This window comes from Periplaneta americana, chromosome 11 (assembly GCF_040183065.1).
Source record: "Periplaneta americana isolate PAMFEO1 chromosome 11, P.americana_PAMFEO1_priV1, whole genome shotgun sequence".
NCBI classification, from domain to species: Eukaryota; Metazoa; Arthropoda; class Insecta; order Blattodea; family Blattidae; genus Periplaneta; species Periplaneta americana.
The window spans coordinates 78,644,500-78,670,490 of NC_091127.1; the positions used below are offsets into that span (position 1 = coordinate 78,644,500).

Genomic DNA, 25,991 nt, shown 5'->3' on the forward strand with positions numbered 1-25,991 from the left:
GGTGTAGAATTCTTAAGAGACTGGCTCAAACTTAAGTCGAATTTTGGACGATTCATAACCCATGGTGGTGTAGGCGGGTATTCTATTACCTTTATATTCGGCAGCCTAATGTCCAGCTCTGACAGTCCCTCCCGGAAACGGACGCCAGCTGGACGAGGTCGCCGTGGATCCTGTCTATCGGAAATCTAGAGTGAAGGAATGAAAATGTTTGTATGTGTTGTGCTCAGGTTGGGCTCGGAGCTTTACCCCATAGGAACACAACATAACATTACGTCTTCGATACAGTGATGGTTCCCCAGACTCGCAGTAGAGGCTCTCTATCCGACTCTTTCGGAAAGCCCCTGTTGCAAGCCTTAGACCCTGGTGATGGATGGGATCTAACATTTTCAATTTCGACTTATTTGCCGAGCCATAGATAAAACAACCATAATCCAATTTTGAGCGTACAACAGCACGATAGATACGTAAAAGAGTTTTGCGGTCTGCACCCAATGTACCCCTGACAGAATGCGTAAGATATTCAAAGATTTTTCACAGCGCCGCCTTAGATCCCGTATGTGTGCCTCCCAACTTAATTTAGAATCAAATATTAAGCCCAGAAATTTTGCAGTGTCTGTATAGTGTAACTCTACTCCGTTGAGACGTAACTCCGGGTGTGGCTGAAGTCCACGGGAGTGAACAAAGTGGATGCATTGCGTCTTTGTAGTAGAGAATTTGAACCATTGCATATGGTCCATTCAGACAAATTGTTGATGGCTAGCTGCAGTTGTCTCCCAATGGATGGGAGATAGCGTGAGCTGTAATACAAACTAAAGTCGTCAACATAAAGAAGAGGTGTTACGTGAGGACTTATGTTAGCAGCTATACCATTAATCGCAATGGCGAACAAGAGAACACTCAGTACAGACCCCTGCGGAACGCCATTTTCCTGTAAATGTTCACTGGAAAGTGTGGTACCTATTCGTACTCTGAAATACCTCTCTGCCAAGAAATTAGCAAGAAAAGTCGGAAGACTTCCCCTTAGACTCCAGTTGTGGATGGTGCGTAGAATCCCATAACGCCATGTTGTGTCGTAAGTTTTCTCAAGGTCAAAGACAGGCGCGGATCTAGAATTTAATAATGGGGGGGGGGCTAATAATAATTGAGGGGCTGGGTGCAAGAAGGGCATTTTAGAGGATGTACCCTTTTTGAGTAAAACGCTTTATTTTGTTCTCTGATCTGTTATGCATATGATCACAAAGTTGTAGTTCAATACTGTGATCATAGAGGTCAGGAGTACCGGTACCCAAAATGTAAAGGCGTGCATAGATAACATTATTACGGTTTGAATTTTCAACATCAATTTTCTCAAAACTTGCATTTGAGAGAAATGCCTTTCTTGCACCCAACCCCTCAATTAACATATGAATACAGTAGTATAATCATAACACAGAACAATGGAATTAAAAACAAATAAATAAACCACGACAATATTTTCACTCTTAGGTTCTAAGTCTTCAGTTAGTTCTAATTCTAAAGGAAATGGTGACTGGAATGGAAAGTCGATTAAATGTTACTTACAGTTTAACGAAGCTGAAGTCGTCTGGGATGTTTTCTTGCGAAAAGTTCTATGACTTCGTCCGGACTTACGTCAATGTTACGATGAATGTTGAGCAATACCAAACCATTCAGTCTGTCCTCGTTCATCGTCGATTTGAGGTAGGTTTTCACACGTCTCAGTGTTGAGAATGACCGTTCCGCGGTGCAAGTTGTCACTGGCATGACACATAATATGGCGAGCAGCTCTGTTATATTGGGGTAGAAATTATTCCTAGTATGCAGCAAAGCTTCTATAGCCGTGTCTGGTTTTTTTTTTTTTTTTTTTTTTTTGCTCCTTCCAAAATTGAAACCACAAATGTAGCTCTCCTCTAAGCTCTGGAATAGTTCCTGGCAGATCCTGTTCATAAATCGTTGCTGCTTGTAGGATGACATCGATATTTTTATCAGGATCGTGTAAAAAGGTAGGAATCAAAGATTGGAGTTTAATTACATGACTGTGCCTAGCAGGCGAAAATCGTACTGACAAGTCGCTTAGAAGGTGATCAAGAAAAGGAAGAAATACATTGAGGCGGTAATAATCTTTAGGAGACTTAGACGCAACATTATTGCGATGTATTTGTCTGGATGCAACTCGAGGCACATTTACTTCTACGTCTACAGATTGAGCCAATGTAACAGCCTTCTCAAAAAGAAAATTATAAGTGTTATTATCTCGGCAGGCCTGAAGAGTATTCATGACACATTCAACCATCTGGTAGCACTGACTTAGTTCGAGATTTGGGCTCTGTAGCTTCCGCGAAACACACAGTGTTATTCCAAATATTTCTGCTAAAATATGCAATGAAATTATGAATTCGAATTTTAGAATTGAGTTAAGTATCAAATGTGCCTTTGTACCATAGGATCCAAAATCTTCCAGGAATGATACTTAACTGCGGAGAAAATGTCTAAAAATTGTAACACTGCGTCATGCCGTTCAATCCATCTTGTTTCACACAAGGTCTTTAGTTTCGTTTTCTTGTGTTCAGGGCATATTTGACTAACTTTTTCTTTCATAATGATTGACCGCTTGCTAGACTCCCTAACATATTTTGTTATTTCAGCTACTGTGTCTACAGTTTGTCTAACACTGGAAACAGAGCACGATTTTGAAAGTGACAAATTTAGGCAATGTGAGGCACAGTGCATATAGTATGCGAGAGGCAGCTCTTTTAAAATTCGCGCTTGGACACCACGAAACTTCCCCGACATATTAGCACCGCCGTCATAACCCTGTCCGCGAAGATTCGAAATGTCTAGACCTAAGTCCCATAGTTCACTTAAAACAACTTTTGACAATGCCTCTCCACTTAGATCTTGCACCACTACGAATCTCAAAAATTCCTCATGCAAGTAACACTTTCTCGGTCTACGAATCGCACACATAATGATAGTTGCTCATTGGAACTGATGTCGGTTGTTTCATCTACTAAGATAGAAAAATATTTACTTTGGTTAACCTCTTCAACAATTTTCTTTTCAATAATGGTGCCACAACAGTTTATGAGATCGTTTTGCGTTGTTTTACTTGTTAGAGATGAGTTTTTGAGGGGCATTTTTAAGATGACTATGCAGAATCTGATCACCGGCATCAACGCGATATTTTAAAAGCTCCCTGAAATTACCTTCGTTTTGATTTTCGCTTTCCAAGTCAATCGCACCATCATCCCTGTGTCCTCTTAATGGAATATTTTTTCGGTCGCACAAAATAATTGTTTTTACTATTGGGACAAGTTTCATCCTGTTTTCGCGCACTGTTTGTAACACTTCATTATTCAATTGAACCAGAACGTTCTCTACCTTACCTTCAAACACTCTTTTAAAGTTGTCACATTTTAAGAGAGCAGTTTTGTGATAACTGTTCTCTGAATGTTTCCTGAATATTTCAGAGGCCTTTTCGAATTTTCTTAGAGGTTTCGTAACCAAATTCTGTAACGTGACTTTGCTTCGCCCTCCCTCTTTAGGTTCGAATAAAACGCACACGTGACAGAACACACCTTCATTCTTCTTACTGTAAGAGAGCCATGGAAATCTTTTAAGCCACGCACGCTGAAATTGTCTAGACTGTCCCGATTCTAGTGTCTTCGGAAATGGATATTTTTCGTCTGGAACCCACGGATTTGTTAGAGCTTTGTATTTTATCTCGTCACTGCATATTCCTTTTTCCACTAAGCAACCAATATCTAACACATTATGAGTCGTCGAATTAGCGTCATCACTTTCACCGCACATAACCGATTCCACTGTTACGGTATAACAGGGATACACTTTTCTTCATCAGTTGTATCATTGTCATCCGTACTGCACTTTTCTTTCACTTCACCACACGGCTTCTTGACGAACTGTAAGATATTTGTTTGAAATTTACGTTTCGACATTTTATAATTTCTTATAACTGTTACACTAAATATTTTACCTGTACGGACTGATCACTTCTCGTCTCAATTCAGAAGTCGAATGTAGTGGCTATTGTAAAGTACGATAACAAAGGTATTGGTAGCGGCCTAGCTACAGTGTGGTAGGGGTGGTTACCGTTAGATTTCCGTTTCGAAGTCCGAGCTATTGTTAAACCCCATGGTAACGACCCCTAAGGAATGCGACCACTTACCTGATGTATTCACTGCGAACTGTAAAGAGAGTTTGTATGCGAAAGTAAAACAGAAAACTATTATGAAGTTTAGAGAGTGAAGAAATCATATAAGTTATATGAATGAAAAAATAATGCTTTGTACATTTTAAATAAAAAAAGTCTTTGAATTGATAGGGGGGGGTCTATAGCCCCCCAGACCCCCCCTTGTATCCGCGCCTGGTCAAAGAAGATTGCTATCAAGTGCTCCTTCTTGAGGAAGGCGTCTCTAATGGCTCCTTTCAGCCGAACGAGGTGATCTGCGGTTGATCGGCGCTTACGAAAACCACACTGGATCTTAGACAAAAGGTTTTCTGATTCCAGGAACCACATTAGGCGATTACTAACCATTCTCTCCATAACTTTACACATGCAGCTGGTGAGACAGATAGGCCTGTAACTATTAGGTAAGGATGGGTCCTTTCCTGGTTTGTGCACAGGAACTACAATGGCTTTACGCCATTGAGATGGAAAGGATTTTTCTGTCCAGATTCTATTATATAAAGAGAGAAGATATATCTTCCCAGCTGGTGGTAAATTTCGGAGCATTTGATTATGAATATTATCTGGGCCAAGAGATGTGTCAAGGGATTTTTCTAGTGCTAACTGTAATTCCTGTAACGTGAACGGAGTGTTATAGTTTTCTGTGTTATCAGATGTAAAAGAGATGGCATTTCGTTCTGCAGCCTCTTTAATTCTTAAAAATCTAGGTTCATAATGGACTGAGCTACTGATATGTGCGAATGATGTAACAAGGAGCTCAGCCATATCCAAATGATTGGTTATCATATTGCCATTATGTACTAGACCCGGAATAGCAGAATTACGTCTCCCCATTATCCTACGGACGTTTCCCCATACGGTTGTGGCTGGGATATTCTTTTTCAGTGAAGAGACATATTTCGTCCAGGACACCTTCTTAGCTTCGCAGATGGTGCGGCGAGCTTTGGCACGGAAGCGTTTGAATTGGATAAAGTTCTCTTCCGTTGGATGCCTTTGGAAGAGTCGTAGAGCTCATTTACGGGCCAGGATAGCGTCTCTACATGCCTCTGTCCACCAAGGTACAGGGACACGTCTTGGTGTTGATGAGGAACGAGGAACATGTAGTTCTGCTGCCCGTATAAAGTTTGTACAGAAGTGTTCCACGATTAAGTCGACATCGTCATTTTCAATGTTATTAAACGAAAGTGACTCGGCAAATCCAATCCAATCCGCCTTTTTATGACTCCGTGGGACATGATACAGAGAGACGAAGTCGGATAGGAAAATGGTCACTTCCATGGAGATCATCGATGACTGACCACTCCATGTGCGCCGACAGAACTGGGCTACAAATGGAGAGATCTATTATGGAGTAGGTGCCGTGGGCGAGAGATAGATGTGTGGCTGCTCCTGTATTAAGAGTAATGAGATTCAAGCGAGTACAAATCTCCACTATTACATGTCCTCTGTCATTGTCATTCATTGAACCCCAGCGGTGATGGGAGGCATTAAAATCTCCCACCAAAAGAAATGGGGCGGGGAGCTGATCTACAAAAAAACTGTAATTCGCGTATCGTTAATTCAAAGTCGGGTGGTATGAATATGCAAGCTATTGTAAATTCTATGGTAAGCAGGTGTATTCGGATTACTATATTCTGAATGATGCTTTGAATGTTAATTGCAGAGGACATGATACTATTTTTCACCAAGATAGCACATCCTCCATTGGCCCTGACACCAGCCAGGTGATCGTGCCGGTGAACCCTGTAACCACAAATGGATAGGGAATGTTCAGGCCGAAGGTGTGTCTCTTGGAGACATAGAATAGCGGGTTCTTCATCATAGATTAGCTGCTGTAATTCTGCATATCGGCTGCGAACTCCGTTCACATTCCACTGAATTATGTCGTTACGCATCAAAAATCTTTAGGTCATGGTGGTGGTTTCCCGGGAGATTTTCTCTTTTCTTATCACCACAGCTGCATTGTCCTGATTGCTTATTTCGCTGCTGTGGGGATTCACTTTCTGACCTTCGTTCTCCCGACCTGGAGCGAGAGCGGGGCGTCTCGGCTGATCGGGGACTTCGACGACGTGGTTTTCTCTCCGCCGTGAAACCGGTAGATTTAGTAATCGACACACAGGTCTTTGGACTGTATGGTCTGATAGTAAGCCCACAGCTATCATCATCAGGCTCTGCTGTTTGAGTTGCAGCATCGACATAAGTTTGAGTAGATGTCTCTAATCTCTGACGGGTGTCGTCCAGAGGTGGCTTTTGCGTGGAGGCATCACATCCCTTATGACCTTTATGGACTACTGACGCATATGTTGTGGTCGTCTTTTTCTTCTGGTCGTCATAGTACCGCTTACGTGCTTCGAAAAATGTTATGTTATCTCTGACACGAAGTTCTTGGATATCCTTCTCTTCTATGTATCTCGGACATTCTTTAGAACTAGAAGCGTGGTCCCCACTGCAATTTATACAGTGCTCACTGTGAGGACACGGGGAATCCCCATGATCGCCCTCACCGCACTTTGCACACACGATGTTATTTGTACATCTCTGTTGTGTATGACCGAATCGCTGGCACCGGAAGCACTGCATAGGATTCGGTACATATGCACGAAGAGGGACACGCTCGTAGCCTATGAGAATGAACTCCGGTAGAGATGGGACTTCGAAGGCCAAGAATATGGTCCGAAGTGGGACAGTCTGTCCGTCCTGCTTACCTAAAAGACGGTAGGCCTTGGAAACAGACTGCTCCGCCAGCTCCAGTTGGGATATCTTTCATTGTCTTTTCATTCCCGTCGATATTTAGACTCAAAAATCTCGGAGGCAGCATTTTTACTTTAATTTTGTCCGGGTCCAAATCCATGTTGTCATCTAATTGTACTTTTTGTTTCTTCGATGAAGAGGGAGGAGGAGAGCGCGAGGACATTTTGAACTGGCCCCCCCTACGGAACCGTCGGCGTCAGCCTGCCACCAGGGGGGGGGGGAAAGAAAAAGACACCAAGATATTCTTCGTGGTCTGTGCCGGCCGTGGGGACCCCCCCACAGCCCGATCCCAAGCAACCCACTTCACGCAAGTTACCCTTCAAACTGCACATTACATACCTAACGGCAAGTTCTGCACCAGAGGCGTGTCGCAGCTTTATGCCCCTACCACGGGAATAACCGCCCGTGGCTCCCCACTCTACACTGAATACAAGTGCCGGACCACTCGGCTAACTCCGACCTACCCTCCCAAAGCCGGAGCAATCCGAGACCGCACGCAGCTTCAGGGGACTTGTGGTTGATTACACTGCGACAGCCATAAGTCAGCGGTAACACGTCGGGGCGGTATATTCGCCCCGGCGAGCAGAGCGGTCGCCAGGACGTCTAAGTCGCCCCGGGGGCTCTACGTGAGTGTACTTGACGTCTGGTCCGGCTTCGGCACCTAAACTTGCATATAGGGGCAGTATGAAGGGTCCACTATTGCTTCTTTGCTGGGCGCCCTGTCGGGCCGCACAAGTTGGAAGTCGCGCTCGAAACCGTGGGACAGGACCACGGAGATAGGAAAGATCCCCGCTGGTAAGACGAGAGTTATAAGCCTAAGATACTTAACCTAATAATGTATATAAAAACTAGAAGAGGAAGGGGAATGTAACCTAGCAAGGCATCCTTAACAAATCAATCCTGTCATTGTGGCGGACGTGGCAAAACCAACAGCGGGGATGGAGAGGTGAAAATGGCTGTGATGATGTGGTGGGCGTTCCGCATGCAATGGTGGCCGGCGAGGAGAAATACAGCGATGAAAAAGATGAGAGAATGAAAAGGACTGGGTGGTGATAAGGCGATTAATGTTCGAAAAGAAAAGCACGAGAGCCACCATTGCATCCCCCGGTCACCAACTTGGCGGAACCCACCTCGACCGGAATAACCGATAGCTTTAAGCAGTGCTCTCATGGTATTTTTTTTCTTGGCCATACGCCCCTCCCCTCTTATTTTCTCTCTTAAAATATAGATTTTACTCCCCCCTCTCTGTCTATCCCTCCAACAGTCATTTGATGGATGTTTTTATGTCAAGGAAGTAGTAAATAAATAGCTACACCTAAGAAAGTACAATTTCTCATTGCTTCACTGGCTTCTGTTAAATGTACCATATATAGTGATCAACAAGTAGTTTTAGTATGCGGCCACATTCAACATAAAATCGTTTGATACTTACCTGTACGGTATATTCTAATGCAATATTGTACTCCCTTCAACTTGTTACAAATATTACACTCGAGAGGTTCAGGACGCAATACTATGGACATAGACCATTTCCCTAATATTTGTCTTGAACCTCTCACATGTTATGTTGGTAATCAGTAACAAGTAGTTGGGGAGTGTTAACCTAAAACAGTGCATTAGAATAAACAGGTAAGTATCAAACGATTTTTGTGTTGTAAGTATTTGTGGCTGTAAACTAAAATCATATGTTTATCACTATATGCACTACACAGAAACCAGTGAAGCAAACGAAAACTGCCTCCTTTGGTGTAGCTTTTCTGGAAAAATACCATTTTATATAGGCTACATTTCTGGATTCCACACTGTAGAGGTGGACAGTTTATGTTTATGAACATCAAAGAAAATACATTAGGAACTGCAAGAGATGATCTAAGATCAGTACAGATCTCCATGTAAAAATATAATCTTCATGTACAAAACTTAGGCACCCATACACTGTATGGCTTCATAGAGGCAAAATTTTCTCTTCCCCATACAGCTCATTAAAAGATTCTAGGTTCCTACACAACGAATGGCCCCGTATGGCCTCCATGATAGCACTGACTTTAAGGTAAGTAGTGTTACCCTCTTCCTTGTAGTGTTGTAATTCTGAACAATTTGTTCCACTTGTTTTAAATTTATCAGGTACGAACATTTAATTATTATAGTCGCACATTCCGATCCGCGCCAAGTAATTGTGTTATAATAATTCAATTGTTCCCTTCTTAATGAATTACATGACTTTCCAGATCGATGCGTGATGTGTGTCTACGTATTTGTGTAAATTATTGTGTCATCCTTCAACTACGTTAGTTTTCGAGGTTTTTTTTACTCGCTTATTTAACGACGCTGTATCAACTATGAGGTTATTTAGCGTTGGTGGAATTGGTGATAGCGAGATAACATTTGACGAGACGAGGCCGATGATTCATCGCAATGTCGTTCGGGAAGTACCAGATTAAAGAGCAATGGGAAAATGAATACTTTTGTATTGAAAACAATCACAAAGCGTGTAAGAGTTCTGTGTTTGATTCTACATGTGTATGTGAGCAAACATTCTCAAAAATGAACTTCATTAAGAGCGATGATCGCTCTAAATTGACAGATGCACATCTGATTTCCTCCTCAAAACAGTATAGCCTAATATAAAGAAACTGGTGAACAAGAAACAATGCAGAGATCTGGGGCACGTTGTAGTTAAACCTAAGTTAATTACAGGAATTATTTTCTTTATATTCACATGAGAAATTAGATTTGTTTTAGTTTATATTATGAGATTACTGTAGTCAATTTCACGTAACTACAAATTATGAATTTTTATACTTTTAAAAATGTTATGAATGCTTTAATTTTTTACAATCGTATTACACAGGCCTAAATACCAATAAAAGGATAATGTCTTTAATCTGATTGTTTATAGCAATATGTTTTGAAAGGAAGTATTTTCATTCATGACTAAAGTTTCGCTAATCAGCTAAGATTACAACAAGAATATCGTTTGTTTAAACATTTAGTATCATCAGTTCACTTTAACTAATTGAATTTAAATGAGAAATTGTGTATTTAGTATATATTTATTGAACCTGGTAGAGATAAGGCCATCAGGCCTTCTCTTCCCCTCTACCAAGGGATTACAACTACAATATTGAGTATACAATTACAATTATAATTACAATTAATATTAAATTTACAAATATAATAAAAATCAAAGTACTAAAAGATTAACTGATTAATAAAAGCTAGACAGTTTATTGTAGAAGTTAAGAACAAAGAAAGATTTCTTTACTCAGGTAAAAATTAAATCTGGAATAATAAAATTATATAGTGATTAACTTACCGAATATTGAAATATTTTATGCTAGAATAAGAGAATTACTTACAAGAAGCCATTCTGAACGAGTCTCAATTACTGATCTAGTGCCTAGTAAGTTTGCGTTTGAATTCAATTTTATTTCGATAGTCCCTGATGCTAGCAGGTAGCGAATTCCAGGATCTTGGCAGGGCTATTGTGAAAGAGGATGAGTATGAGGATTAAGTATTTAAGTATTTACAAATTTTTTCCTTACATTTAAACGTATTGTATTCGTTTACATATCATTAGATATATATAATGCATTTAATCCGAATTTGTTGGTTAAGTTTAGTATTTTAATTATTGTTGTCAGAAATACTTTCGTCATTTTGTTCGTGAATATCAGCTTGTTGTAATCAGCCATATAGTTGTGGACGATCAACGAAACGTCATTCAACGCCCGTGGACTGTGGAAGGGAAACGAATGCTTTCCCCATGCTTCCATCCCTCTCTCTATCAGTTATTCATGTCTACAATAGACATAAGAACAGCGAATCTTCATTTATGACACGTATATTATGAAGAAATGCCGTGCTATATTTCTATGGAAATATCCTAGCGTTCAAAGACCACCTAATTCAACAATCCAGAATTTAGTAAAAAAAAAATGAAAAACCCCGAATCAGTTTTAAATAAAACAAGAAGATGCATAAATTGCGTTCTAACTGAAGAACATACGATGGCACAGACTATAGGCTAAAACAGATTCCCGCGAAATCATTAAGAACGTTAACTCAACTGTAAGGTATACCCATGACAGGATGGAAAGCGACGAAATTGTTAAACACTAAAGCCTCATAAGGTAACAGCAGTTCATAAATTTAATGGAACTGACTGTGTGCATAGGATTCGATTATACTCGTATTAGTAGAGACCAAATCCAGCGTGTGTCTAGAATATTTTCAAAAGACATCAAATACGCATTAGAGAAGATAATAGACTGCCCCAATACTTATAAATTACATAGCCCTATATAATGCAAACTGTAAGTCGCAAGATTTTTTTGCCGAAGCTGACGGGCTGAATCACCGCTAAACAGACTGACACTTGCCAATGTCACTTTTTGAACGGCGTTATACTAAACGAAACCTGCCTCCAGGCGTACACCCGTCAGTTGTTCATTGCTTATCTGCTCCGTAAGAGTATTTCTAAGGATTTATACGACTAGGTCGATGCGTGATCAGCTGATCACTGTTAAACAGTTTTCAAGCGATGTACAAGCATCAATGCATTTTTTTATTTATATTATACACAAAATCATTGTATTTTCTAGCGCTCGGGCAGGTTATCGAATCCCGTTTGGACTGATTGTCTGCTTAAGTTTTTCCCAGCTGTAAGCCGAATGTTTTCAGAATATGAAAGGAGTGATAGTATGAGGAAGAAGAATGATGATGATGATGTGGTGTTCTTAGAAGAAAAGGAGATACTAAGGGATATGCTAATTGAACTGAATGACATCTGTGAGCAGTAAATGCAAACAAGACTAAGGCCATGATTATCGAAAAAAAAATAGAGAAGGTAAAGCAGCGAATTCAAAATGAGGCGACAGACAGACAGACAGACAGACAGGCAGGCAGACAGACAGACAGACAGACAAAAGATTTATTAGTTCCATAATATTCATTCATTTGCTTTTTTAGCATAGAATAAAGAACATGTCCAATTCTTGCGTTTAACATATAAAATACAAATGTGACATACGTACAGAATTAATACCTTAATGACAATAATATTTTATACAATGCAATATGTTTACCATTTAATAGTATTAAAATATTTACACAGTACTGTGAAATGTCAAGAATTCGTCTACAGAATAGAAAGTGTGAGATATTAAGTAATTTTTTAGTTTTATCTTAAATAATGCAGGGTTTTGGTTATGATTCTTAATGTCTTCAGGAAGACTATTGAAAATTTGTATCACCATGTAACGTACTTCCCTTTGATAGCATGATAAATTTGATGATGGCGTATGACAATAATTTTTTCTGCGGGTATTTATACTATGTATGGCTGAATTAGTTGGAAAATTTTCTTTATTACAAAAGAGGAAATTTGTTAAAGAGTGTATGTACTGATTTGTTAAGGTCATTAACTCTAATTAAAAAAAAATCGCGACTCTCATTCAATCCTGAACAGACGAAAACTATTTTGGGCAACTACTAATGTACATAAGCCAAATACAAACGATAGGGATGCAATTAAAATACAAACTGCTGACCCATTTATATCCGAACCCACACATTCAGAAGTCGAAATTGCGATAGAAAATCTGAAAAAGTACAAGTCTCCAGGCATTGATCAAATTCCAGCATAATTAATACAAGAGGGTGGAAGCGCATTATCTAGCGAAATTTATAAACTTGTACTTGCTATTTGGGAAAAGGAAATTTTACCAGAACAATGGCAGGAGTCCATAATTGTACCTATTTTTAAGAATGGGGACAAGACTAACTGTAGTAACTTTCGAGGAATATGACTTTTGCTGACGTCGTACAAAATTTTGTCCGATATTCTTTTGAGAAAATTAACTCCGTATGTAGATGAAATTATTGGGGATCATCAGTGTTGTTTTAGGCGTAACAGATCGACTATTGATCAGATTTTTTTTTTCGACAGATATTGGAGAAAAAAATGGGAGTATAAGGGTACAGTGCATCAGTTATTCATAGATTTCAAAAAGGCATATGACTCGATTAAGAGAGAAATTTTATATAATATTCTTATTGAATTTAGTATTCCCAAGAAACTAGTTCGAATAATTAAAATGTGTATCAGTGAGACATACAGCAGAGTCCGTAAAGGGCAGTTTCTATCTGATGCTTTTCCAAATCACTGCGGGCTACAGCAAGGAGATACATTATCATCTTTACGTTTTAACTTCGCATCCAGAATATGCCATTAGGGAAGTTCAGGATAATACAGAGGATTTGGAATTGAACGGGTTACATCAGCTTCTTGTCTATGCTGATGACTTGAATATGTTAGGAGAAAATCCACAAACGATTAGGGAAAACAAAGAAATTTTACTTGAAGCAAGTAAAGCGATAGGTTTGAAAGTAAACCCCGAAAAGACAAGTATATGATTACGTCTCGTGACCGGAATATTGTACGAAATGGAAACATAAAAATTGTGGATTTATCCTTCGAAGAGGTGGAAAAATTCAAATATCTTGGAGCAACAGTAACAAATATAAATGACACTCGGGAAGAAATTAAACGAAGAGTAAATATGGAAAATACGTATTATTATTCGGTTGAGAAGCTTTTGTCATCTAGTCTATTCTGTACCTAGGTAGGTATATAACTTATACCTGTAGGCCTAAAAAACTATATATTAATGTAACTTTATTTTTTACATATTTCATATAATAAATGCATTTTCTTGTAATGGAAGAAGATCTAAAAATTTTATAAATAAATTCATGCCCAATGTTACTGTAGGCTATAGTATGTTACTAGTGTGTTTATATTTTCCTTTCTAGCTGCCACATAAATTCTATTTATACGACTTGTTTCACATTCACAGGTAAAGAAACCCGACATGAATATGGGTTTATTGTCCTCAACGTCAATGTCACACACATTTCTAATTGAATTAAACCACTTAAGAAACATTTGAATCAATAATCTTTCAGTAACTGGAATGTTTTGGCATTTTTCGCAGAACATTTATCTCCAATTCTCTCCCAACATGTTTACGACTTCCTGGCAGAAGGTCGATCACTTTTAAACCTGTAGAGATTTGGAAATGAAGTAGCCTGGCTTACCTAGCACATCATTAAGACTGAACGAGTGGCAAGGCTACGATTCTATGAAGTTCATTTTTTTATTTAGACTGTACAAGGTCTGTAGCTTCCTTGAGAAAATTATTATGAATAACTGAGATTTTATCTCTAATATAAGGTCAGGAAACTAATTTACAACCCAACTGAGCATTTTCTGCATCAATAAATATGACAAGTCTCATAAACTTACTAACACATCGTCTCTCAAACTGTGGGTCGCGAGTCGATTCTTGGTAGGTCATAGAAATTATATAATTCTTTAAAATAGAACAATTATGGAAAACAGAAAAGTGAAAAAAGAAACAAAAACAAAACGTGAAATCAGACTACAGTCGTTCCATATTTTCTTAGGCTTTCTCCCTCCATAATACGGGAGTTACCTCGCAATTCTCACAACCCTATGTTCGTCCATTCTTGATACATGCGCATTTCACTCAATTCTTCAGTATACTATTTTTGTATACAACGGACTGCTTTCTTATATTTGATTTCTTACGTGATCTAGCCTCATTACACCCGATATTTTTCTTAATCCTCCGTTAGGTGCGTGGAGTTTCGTAACGCGTTTAGGCGCATGGGGGATAGACGTCACCCAGTACTTTGTATGCCTTTTTTAAATTAATTTTACTGTTTATGGAGTTCTGATAACTGTACTATCCTTTTGGATGAGTGTGATAACAAACATTTTATATAATATAACAACGTAAGAATTTATTATTATGCAAAATTAAATTTAATTACATATAAAAAACAATATGAAAATTTGTCAGTTCCTTGGATGCATTTGTGTTTCTAACATCATCGAAACGGAGACATCGAATTAAAAATCTCAGTCTTTTTTCACTCATAGTGAGGAAACATTCAAATATTGCAAACCTAATACTTCTCTGACTCCAATAGCGTCGGTTGGCCTGGCGGCTCTCTCCCTATCGAAATAATTGCGAATTGTTCCAATGTAAATATTACCGATAGTACAATAATTAGTAATTATTTTGATCACACTTTTATCAATAAATAAACCTAGCAATTCAATTTCTGAGTTCACATCGCAGGCTTTCTCCTTTGGACCACATGATTGTGTTAGTAAAACCTGTTCAAGACTGAAGTGACATGGTCCCAATTTTTTTTCCGTTATGGACAGGTTTCCGTATTATTCAGGTGTGAAGTTAAACTGGAATATTTTATCACTTATATAAATGAAAAACAAAATGTCATGCCGCAAACTGCAAGAAGTACAAAATATTCGTTAAAACAGCTTTCTGTGGCTTATTCCATTGGTGAATCATATTGATGAAAATCTCATTTTCTGTATAAATGTTATCGTAACTCACTATTAAAGCTTATTAATCACATTAAATTTAACATCCATCACTACACTACAATACTGTACTGTATATCAAAGCACATTATGTAATTAGACTAGAAGCCATCCATTAGAAGTCTTGAATTCTCGCTTATCTAATGTATTTGCCAGTTCAAGGGTTTCCATCGCGGAATAGGTCCAGAAATAGGCATGGTCTTTGAAAGGGCATGAAAAACCCACTCCCACAACAGTTCATTTATTTCCACATAACCAGCTATTTTCTGTTTCCTTTTTATGTTACCATTATTGACCGCAAGTCACTCACTCATGATAAGGTCTTTATTTTTCAAAGTGTTACACCTGAGTTTTTCATAACTGAACTCCAACTTTAATTCTCATACACTTCATTTCTCATTTTCCTCTAACTCGACAACTTTTACTTCATCACTTAATGATATTGCCACAATTTTACCCACCTTATTTTTTTTTCATATCACGAAATCACTACACTTGCGCTCTGCCCAGCTACAATAGTACATGGGTGTGAAGCATTGAAAATCTTTGAAGGGACTCGTCTGCCTAGTCAACAGGGTAATAAAATTTATGACCGTCAGGCCAACACACCCTCGCACCCTCTAAAATATGCAAAGAAAATTTGTTTTTATCTTAGTGACCTACATATTTCGTACATTCCTTGAAATTACCAGGGGCGTATTTTGCGGACTATCGGGGCTACCGGCGGTAGCCCAAGGAAATTACAAAATAAAAAGTTTATAATATAACATAATGCAATAATTTTGTATTATTAGTTTTACCATAGTAATTAAAATTAAAGTAATTGTTAGATTTATATGCGCTCTCTGCTCTCGAAAAGAAACAAGTTGTCAAGGCGGCATCGCTGGAGAAACCGCTTGCTACGTGAGGTAGCCTGTGACCGTTTCGCTCACGCTGTCCTTCGCACAACTGCCCGTCCCCCTCGCTCCCTTATGTTTCCATCGTGCACTGGAGGCCGGGCGAGTTGCCGCTCTTGTGATCGGTTTCTTCGCAGGCGCGAAGCAGCAATACGCCTAGTACGCTAGCAATTGAATGTGATTGTGTTCTTGCAGTGCATTATTTTAAATCTGTGATTTGTTCGAGTGTCTAAGAGTTATATTAATTGTGAATTATTAAGTTTTTAATTTCCCAATTAAGTAATATTGTGAAAAATATGGCAGAACAAGTTTCTGGAGAGGTTTGTGTTGAAAATGACTGTGTAATAGAAGGTTTATTAAAAGTGCCTTTTAACCGTCGTACATAACAACGAGAAAGTTGAAATTGTGAAAATGGAAAGACCAACTCCTGAGTTAAATTTGTCCATGGACGTAAAAGAAAAACAGCGAGAGTACACACGCCATTTCACTTCAACATCATATGGTAAGTGGAATTGGTTGTGTGGTACTTCTAAACTGTCTAAACTATTTTGCTGGCCATGTTTGTTATTTAGCCGCGAAACTAATGTGTGGTCAAAAGAGGGGTTTTCTAATATGAACTCCCTTCGAACGGCAGTCCTAGAATACGACAAATCAAAAGCTCATATTTGTAGTAGCATGAACTTTGCAAACTTTGGGAAGACAAGAATTGATTTACAGCTAGATAAGCGAAAAGCTCTACACATCAACCAACACAATGCTCTTGTGAAAAAAAAAATCGGGAGATTTTACTGCATCTTATTAACGCAGTCTGCTTTCTAGGAAAACAAGAATTGGCTTTTCGGGGTCATAACGAGAGTGTGGAATCAGACAATATAGGAAATTATATTGAATATTTAAGTTCCTTAAGTGAATTTGACCATTTACTGGCCAATCATCTTGAGAGTTCAACAGTATTTCGTGGTACTTCTCTCGCAATTCAGAATGACTTAATATTTGCTATAAGTGGGGTTATGATAAAGAACATAAAACCTTTTGTGGCCATTGTTGTTGATGAAACAAGTTACTGCTCTAATCAGAGTCAATTGTCCACTGTTTTAAGATACGTCGACAGTACTGCCAATGTTCAAGAACGGTTTATAGGATTCACAAATGTCAGTTCGGACAAAACTGCTGCTGCTTGTTTCAGCATGTGGAAGGTGTTATAGCAGAATACAATGTCCGCAATAAGTTAATTGCACAGACATACGATGGTGCTTCAGTTATGGCAGGAAATATTAATGGCTTAAAAACAAAAGTTCAAGAAAAGCATCCTCAAGCACTATTTGTTCATTGTTACAGCCATGTTCTCAATTTAGTTTCGCAACAAACTACTTCATCCATTCCAGAATGCCGCATTTTTTTCAAAACACTGTCGGGTTTAGCTGCATTTTTCTCATCATCTCCTAAAAGTTCAGAAAACTCAAGAAATTTATGAACAAGAAACTCCCAAAAGTAGCAACTAGATTGAATTTTACATCTCGGCTTGTAAATACAGAGCCACCGGCGTGGCTCAGTCGGTTAAGGCGCTTGCCTGCCGGTCTGAAGTTGCGTTCGGGCGCGGGTTCGATCCCCGCTTGGGCTGATTATCTGGTTGGGTTATTTCCGAGGTTTTCCCCAACCGTAATGTAAATGCAAGGTAGTCTATGGCGAATCCTCGGCCTCATCTCGCCAAATATCATCTCGCTATCACCAATCTCATCGACGCTAAATAACCTAGTAGTTGATACAGCGTCGTTAAATAACCAACTAAAATTAAAAAAAATAAATTGTAAATACAGTAAAGGAATACAGAGAAAAACGGACTGCTTTCTTTAAAAATATAATTTATAATGACTCTGAAGAAAACTGGGATGATGCTGTAAATGTGCAGGCTTAAGGATATTTGAATTTTTTCACACAGTTTCAGAATATATTTCTTCTTGAAGTCTATGCTAGAGTGTTCGCACATACAGTTGTGCTCTACAATATTCTTCAGACAAAAAGTCTAGACATAGCATACTACTTGCAAGAGGTATCAAAGTTAAAAAAAAAAATACTATATCCGAGTTCAGACGTAGTGGGTTTCCGTCCATATGGAATAATATGGAAAATGAAAATTCTTCAGCCAATACAATGGAACTACCATTAAAGCGAAGAAAAGGAGATGATGAATTGAAATACAGGCAGCTGTACTACAGCATACTAGATCGTATGCATATGGAAATTACTGACAGATTTTCTGATTATGGAAAGCTTCAGTTCACACATCTTCTAGATTCTCAAAAAATTTTTGCTTATAGAGAAAACTTCCCGAATGAGGGACTAAACAATTTATTTCAGTCCTATAACAGTCACTTTGATCAAGTACGTTTGAAAAATGAATTAAGTGTAATATATTCAGCAGAAGTCTTTGATTTTTCGAACAAACCTATCCATGAAATATTATCTGCCATATATGAAAACCAGCTGAACCAAGTTATTCCTGAAGTCCTTAAATTGGCAACATTAATTGTGACAATACCAGCTACGTCAGCACCGGTAGAAAGAACATTTTCTGCGTTGAAGAGAATAAAATCCTACTGTAGATCAACTCATACACAAGAACGTTTATCCGGCTTGGCACTAATATCCATTGAAAAGTCATTTCTACAGAAACTTTGCAAGTGGCCCAACTGTAATTTCAAGGACGAAGTCATCAACGTATTTTCGTCCCAATCAAGACGTCTGGAATTCACATAAATATGTAAGGAATTTTATTATAGGTATTTTAAAATGTATTTTGTGTAATAATAGGGTCAGTGGTAGCCCAAACCCTTTAACCAGTATACGCCACTGGAAATTACACACTGTTTCGAAATATAGTTTACATTAAAATAGTGTGTCCAAAATATTAATTCCGTTTTGAACAGAAGCAAACAGTTTCCATTTCCGCGTTAGAAACTTTCTGTTTTATTCAGGAAAAATTACATATATATTACAAACGAATTTCGCTTTTAAACAACGGTACCGTAGCTAAGATTCTCGACATACCTTGCATAATTATTTTATGCTTGACCATGCCGAAATGTAGTAATTATACACCTGGTAGTAGCCCTTTAATGCACCTAATTAAAGTACACCTATTCATTATAGTTCAGCTGTTCAGGCAATGAGAAATCACCATTGTACCATTATAAAACCGCAAGTATCGATTATTCTCGGATATGCAATCGAAAGACAATTAGCGAAACGTCACGGAGGTTGGAAATCCAATACTGTCGCAGAAGGTTATGTTCTGTTACTATAATAATTAGCGTTAATTGTAAATAATATTCAAATAAATTCAATTTGCCATCTCGTTTTTCAATTCTAAATCAATTTCCAGGTTATATCAATATTAATGTTCATGTTATTCTCTAGATTATATAAAGGTCAATGACATTCGTCTCTCGGAAAAAATCAATACTTTCGCGTCTGCGCAAATCCCACAATTTAGAAGGTCAGTTCTGCTCTTCACTTGAATACTTTTGAATAATTTCAAGTTATAAATATGGTCGAGCATAAAAAGTCGTATGAAACTTGTCTATAATGGTAATTAAGACGCTCGTATGAAAAGTATGAAACGAGCGCAAGCGAGTTTCATAAACAAACATACTCGCGTCTTAATTACTACCATTATAGGCTCGTTGCATAATGTACTATTACTCACGAGTCAGAATCTCAGAATGACACTCAACACTTTTTGAAGATTTAAAGTATCGAGTACATTTAACCTAAGTTTCATTAGTCTTACCGCTTTATTAGTTGGCTAAAATGACGTTCTATTAAATTTGCCCTCTTCCCTCAATTAGCCTACCTCAATTGGTATCATATGAGCTTTCGAGTGATGATTGCGAGTTTTTTTCCATTTCTTTCATTCAAATCCAATAATCTAAGGCGAGGATTTCCTTGTTGTGGAGTCAGTGAAAGGACTAGTTATAGTGAAGTACAACTTTCACATTTCAGTTGTGCAGCATTCATTCACAATTGCTAAAATTCCTCACATTTTAAAGAACATCAGATCAATAAAGAAATATTCATGGACTATTTGAATTTAGTTACCATCTATTGGAACATGAGTGACTGAAATTTAATTGTACAGTGAAGTTCATTGTAGTTAGTATGTATTTCTGTATGCATGCTCAGAGTATAATAATTTAGGAATTAAGTATCAAAACATGCAGCATATTAAACATCTGACTTCATTTTAATTGTTTGAAATTGAACAACTTTGACTCATTGTGTGAATTTGTATCTATAACATGTTATTTAGGTATGTTTCGATTGGGTACGTCGTCATGAAGGGAACGCAGGAAAAGAAAGAGCAGATCATCTAGCCAAGATGGCTGAGAATTCGGAAACGGAGTACACATACACTAAACACCCCCTCTCTTATGTTAAAATGGAAATGAAGGTTAACATGTTAAATGACTGGAATGAGATGTAGTTAAATAGTACAAATGGCCATATCACAAAATTACTATATTTTCCTACAGTTAAAGATAGACTAAACGTGAAGAATTGTGAATCATCATACATATCCACACAATTTATGACTGGACACGGAAAATTCAATTCTTATTTTGAACGTTTCAAAATTGATAGTCCAAACGGCTCTTCATGTCCCTGTGAATACCACACACAAACAGTCGACCGCCTATTATTTGAGTGCCCGCTACAAGAATGCAAGAGGTACCGGCTAGGAACCCATCTTAACATGTGTGATATAACTTTCATACCACCTATAACAAAAGTTCTTCTGAAGTAATGTTGCTTAAAGGAGTTTCACAAATTTATCACTGATGCGTTTAAGACCTTGTAGAAAATAACAACCTTCAATGTAAGTAACAGTGTCCTATTTATTCTTCTGGAAGTCAACTTTGTAACTTTTAAAAGTGTGGCTACTATGTTGAAGTGTGTGTGTGGTAGCGAATGCTTGATTTGTTGTGTATGTGAGTCGTAGTTATAATAATAATAATAATAATAATAATAATAATAATAATAATAATAATAATAATAATACTAATAATAATGGCTTTATTTAACCTGGCAGAGTTATGGGATGCTTGATGTTATCGCAATGTCTTAATTATGATTTTATTGTGTTCTGTGGCTATTGTGTATTAATTTATTATGTATGGTACGGAAAGCCGCATATCTGTGTGTTGTAACTGCTTTTCTGTATGTCTCAAATTGATGCCTGATGTTTGCTTTGCAATCGCAATTTCAAAAATTACGGAATGCTTGTGTTTTGTTTACATTCTGTAGGCTACTTTACTTTTATTTCCATTTGTCTTTATGGTTAAGGTCAATGTATCCCTTTTGTGTACAACTATAACCCTAGCATACATTTGTAAAATAGGGCTACCCCCCTTGGAGATACAATAATAATAATAACATGTTATTTAGGAATTGGAAGGGCCTAATTGGTATGATGTCCTCAATTTTACGTTTAAAGATGTGGTAACTCTACCATTATGTACATTTAATCAGAAACTAATACATCACCTTTCGTCGTAGCAGCGTGCTGTGGGCTCCAAAGACTGGCGCCATCTGGTGTACTGACCATAATTCTGAATTGGTAACACTCTTGTGGCGCAAGTCCATCCACCTCTCGCTGCTTTCGGAAACCCCTTCAAAGACAAAATGCAGTCCATCAGATACCACAACGCAAATAAAACATCATTTTAGCTGCGTTTCCACCCAATAATTCAATTTATCTGTTATTAAATTACTTTCTTCAAGTGAAGTTAGCGACATTTCCACTTTTGAAATTGCACGAGAATAGAGGGAAAGTAGAGGCCAAGATGCACAGTGTATGGTGGCAGAAGGCTGCAACTTCTCCTGTGCACATCTCGTTACCATGTGTCCACATTTTCCTGATATATGATTGAATTGGAAACTTTAAATTTTAATAGGTAAATCCAAAGAGAAACAACACGAATGCCCAGTAAATGTGTTAGTGAACGCCATTACATTGACTACAATGCCATGAACTTACAGTGGACGCAAACAAAAGCCAACACAGTTGGAATGTGCCATTTATTCACTGAGAAAGCTTTCTTTCCCACTAAGGACTAATTTTCAATGTGGAATATGGGAGCTTTGATATATCTCAATTAATATAATACTTCACCGTATGAAAGGTAAATGACTGGAGTACAAAATCGTAAATTTATCTCAAAATTCGAAGTCGGTTGGGATCTGCCGTTATTATTCTGAGCGCCTCAATTGAGTTTTTGATCCAGTCCGAAGAGCAATGTCAACGTTTGATGACGTAGCTGTAGTTATCGCTGCAGTGCAGCTGTTTTGATTATTGTTGCTGATCAACCACAACGGAAGCGAAGAAGATGGCCTTTATTTTGGATAAGCAAATATCTCAAAGGAAGAGATGAAGAAGTGAAACTGGCAGAAAAATCACTTTTTCAAAATTGTCTAGTTCCCAATCTATACTTTTTGGCCAAAAATTGATGGACATCCTACTTTTCTCACAGTCTTTATAATTCGGATCTGAAGCCCACTAAAGACAACGATACTTTCTGTAGTCCTCAATGGACTCTATATTTTTCTCACTAGACTACTCCATCACACTTCCACACACAGAAATTCTATAAAAATATTCGAAAACTGACCGAACTGCACCAAAGCTATACAAATATTTGCAATGGAAACACCAGTTCCTATGGAAGACATGAACTCAACCGGTGAAGAGGCTCGCCCATGTTTACGCAGGGGTCTGTACAGATTTTATTCCTGCGTCTCGCCTTACGCATATCTCCTTTTTCACATAACTTAAATTCAAGTTGAGGTTCAGACATATTTCAGTTTCTTGCTTTGAAGTAGGATCAAATGGCATAAATAGAAGTTGTGCAAGTAAGAATGTCTGTAGTAGTAAGCCCTCTTGCGAGGGAACTGAAAAAGATAAGAAAATGACTGTATTTATTTTATTTTTTCACAGGAGGAGGGTTAGCTGATGGGAGTTAAGAAAGGTACTGGAGAGAAAAGATCTATTGAAGAAATGAAAGAAGCGTCTTTCAGAATGGGTTAGGAATTAGATTAGATTAGATTAGATTAGATTAGATTAGATTAGATTAGATTAGATTAGATTAGATTAACCACTGACCATTGAAAATAGGACTTAGAACAAGCGAAATCTTCATGCACAGATTTAATAATTCTTAATGTACATGTAATAAAATAAGCAGGTCAAATTTACCATATTTGAAAATGATTTTCTTGAAGTTGTTACAGTTCCCAAAAAAATCTATCAGCCACACTGAACGAAGTCAGTTTCGGTCCATAAATGTCATCCCTTTAAGCAACACTCTTCTTAATCCTTCCTATCTTCATCACCTCTTCTCTATATACAGTTGAATTGTTTTACATTTTCTTCCGTGCCGTATACAGGGTGTTTCAAAAATACGGGACATAATTTCAGGTATGTATTTCCCACATGTAGACAATCAAAATAGTTCATTACAACATGTGTCCGGAAATGCTTTATTTCCGAGTTATGGCCTTCACAACATTGAAATTCACCGGAACGTTTTTCTTTCCGCAGGTCGTTGCCGTCAAAGGAGACATTAAGAGGCACTCTGACAGTTCATTCCGAGGCGAAGGTTACATTCAGTGTTGTGTAGGTGTTAGACTGTGCGACATGTATTCAAATCAAGAGCTGGCAGAGATACACTTCATGTACGGTAAGACGGACGGCAATGCTGCGCTGGCTCGTCGTTTGTACCAGGAGAGGGACCCACAGCGACAATGTCCAGATCGGAAGACATTTGTACGTCTCCATTACCGTCTGTGCGAGTATGGAAAATTTAACTCTCCTGGTTTGGGAAGGGGACGACCAAGATCTACAACTCCAGAAGTACAGGAGGAGATTCTGGAGGCTGTGAACATGACTCCTTCTATCAGCACACGAAGGGTAGCGTTGCAAGTCAATGTTCCTCATACGACTGTCTGGAGACTGTTGAAAGAATATCAATTGTATCCTTATCATTTGCAACGTGTACAGGCCCTGTCACCAGCAGATTACAGTGCACGAGTTAGGTTCTGTCAGTGGTTCTTGCAGCAGTGTGGTGTAAATCCGAAGTTTCCTGCCTTAGTATTATTTACAGATGAAGCACAGTTCACACGAGATGGCATAACAAATTTCCACAATCAGCATGTATGGGCGTATGAAAACCCAAGTGCAACTGTTCCATCTCATCACCAGGTGCGGTTCTCCCTCAACATGTTGACCGGTATCATTGGTGATCGATTAGTTGGACCCCATGTACTTGTAAACAGACTTACGGGGCAGGCGTACACAAACTTCCTGGAAAAAACCATACCTCATGTTTTAGAAGACATTCCACTGATCAATCGTCAACACATTCATTTCTTGCATGATGGCGCTCCTGCACACTTCAGTCGTACGGCTCGCCGGTACTTGGATCGAAGGTTTCCTGATCGATGGATAGGTAGAGGTGGCCCAATTGCTTGGCCTCCACGCTCACCTGATCTGAACCCTCTCGATTTCTACTTGTGGGGCCATTTAAAATCATTGGTTTATTCGTCTCCGGTGCCTGATTTGGAATCCCTTCGGAATCGAATTGTGGCAAGTTCTGAGGACATACGCAATACTCCTGGAGTTTGGGATCGTGTTCGCAGGTCAATGGGACATCGATGTGAGGTCTGTATTCAAGCAGGAGGTGGACATTTTGAACATCTTCTGTAATGACAACGACCTGCGGAAAGAAAAACGTTCCGGTGAATTTCAATGTTGTGAAGGCCATAACTCGGAAATGAAGCATTTCCGGACACATGTTGTAATGAACTATTTTGATTGTCTATATGTGGGAAATACATACCTGAAATTATGCCCCGTATTTTTTAAACACCCTGTATATGTCCACGTTAAAATCTCTGCTGTTCAATTCCTCAATGGACGCTTTCCTGGCAGCTTCGTTTGTATTTCTGTCACGATACTTTGGCGTCTCTATAATCCACAGGCCTTCATGAGTTTTATACAACTCCAGAAATTCAGATACTTAGTCATTATTCCACTACTCATTGTTTCCTATTATTTTTACTTTCCCAGTACAACAGAAGAAACAATCAGCTGTTAATTTACTTTGCTTGCAATAGGTGTCAATCTGAATTCGCACGTTTTGCCCTTGAATTGAAGTTATCAAAGTGACGTTCATACTCTTAAAGTTGTTTCAAGCCAAGTAAAAAGTATAAAGGGATTCAACTTCACTTCGAACTTGAATTCAAACTGCTACTGAACTTGAACTCAACTTGAAAACAGTTCATACTTTTAAATTTCGTTAAATCAAGTTACTTGATTCAAGCTACTCGAAAAGTGTGAACGAGGCTCAACTGGCAACTGTTGCTTACCTCTCATAATTCCTGCGCAGTTGCAAAAGTGGAAATGCCGCTTCAGAACGACGCAGAGTCTTCATCAAAGACAACATACGAAACAGCAGCGACAGCACTCTGTGGGATTTCAGATCATGACCATGTCAGTTTCTTATACCGCGGCTGACTGCTAAGCTAACGCATTATGGCATCATTCAGAGTGACAAAAAAAATCCCCATAAAACAGGAAGCGTGAAAAACCGGGTAAGTCCACTTTTTGTTAAATATGAGTTATTAGCATGTATCGATTTCCAGT

The 25,991-nt window shown here is 38.3% G+C and overlaps 1 protein-coding gene across 4 annotated transcripts in view; it reads right to left on the bottom strand.

Annotated features, from left to right (window-relative positions):
- The window catches only part of LOC138709116 (fibronectin type 3 and ankyrin repeat domains protein 1-like), a 101,212-nt gene that overhangs the window by 60,019 nt on the left and 15,202 nt on the right, over positions 1 to 25,991 (bottom strand). For all 4 annotated transcript variants that reach the window (XM_069839649.1, XM_069839647.1, XM_069839648.1 and 1 more), the window contains one exon: positions 21,836 to 21,960. In XM_069839649.1, coding sequence (XP_069695750.1) covers positions 21,836 to 21,960 — 125 coding nt within the window. The remainder of the gene's footprint in view (positions 1 to 21,835; positions 21,961 to 25,991) is intronic.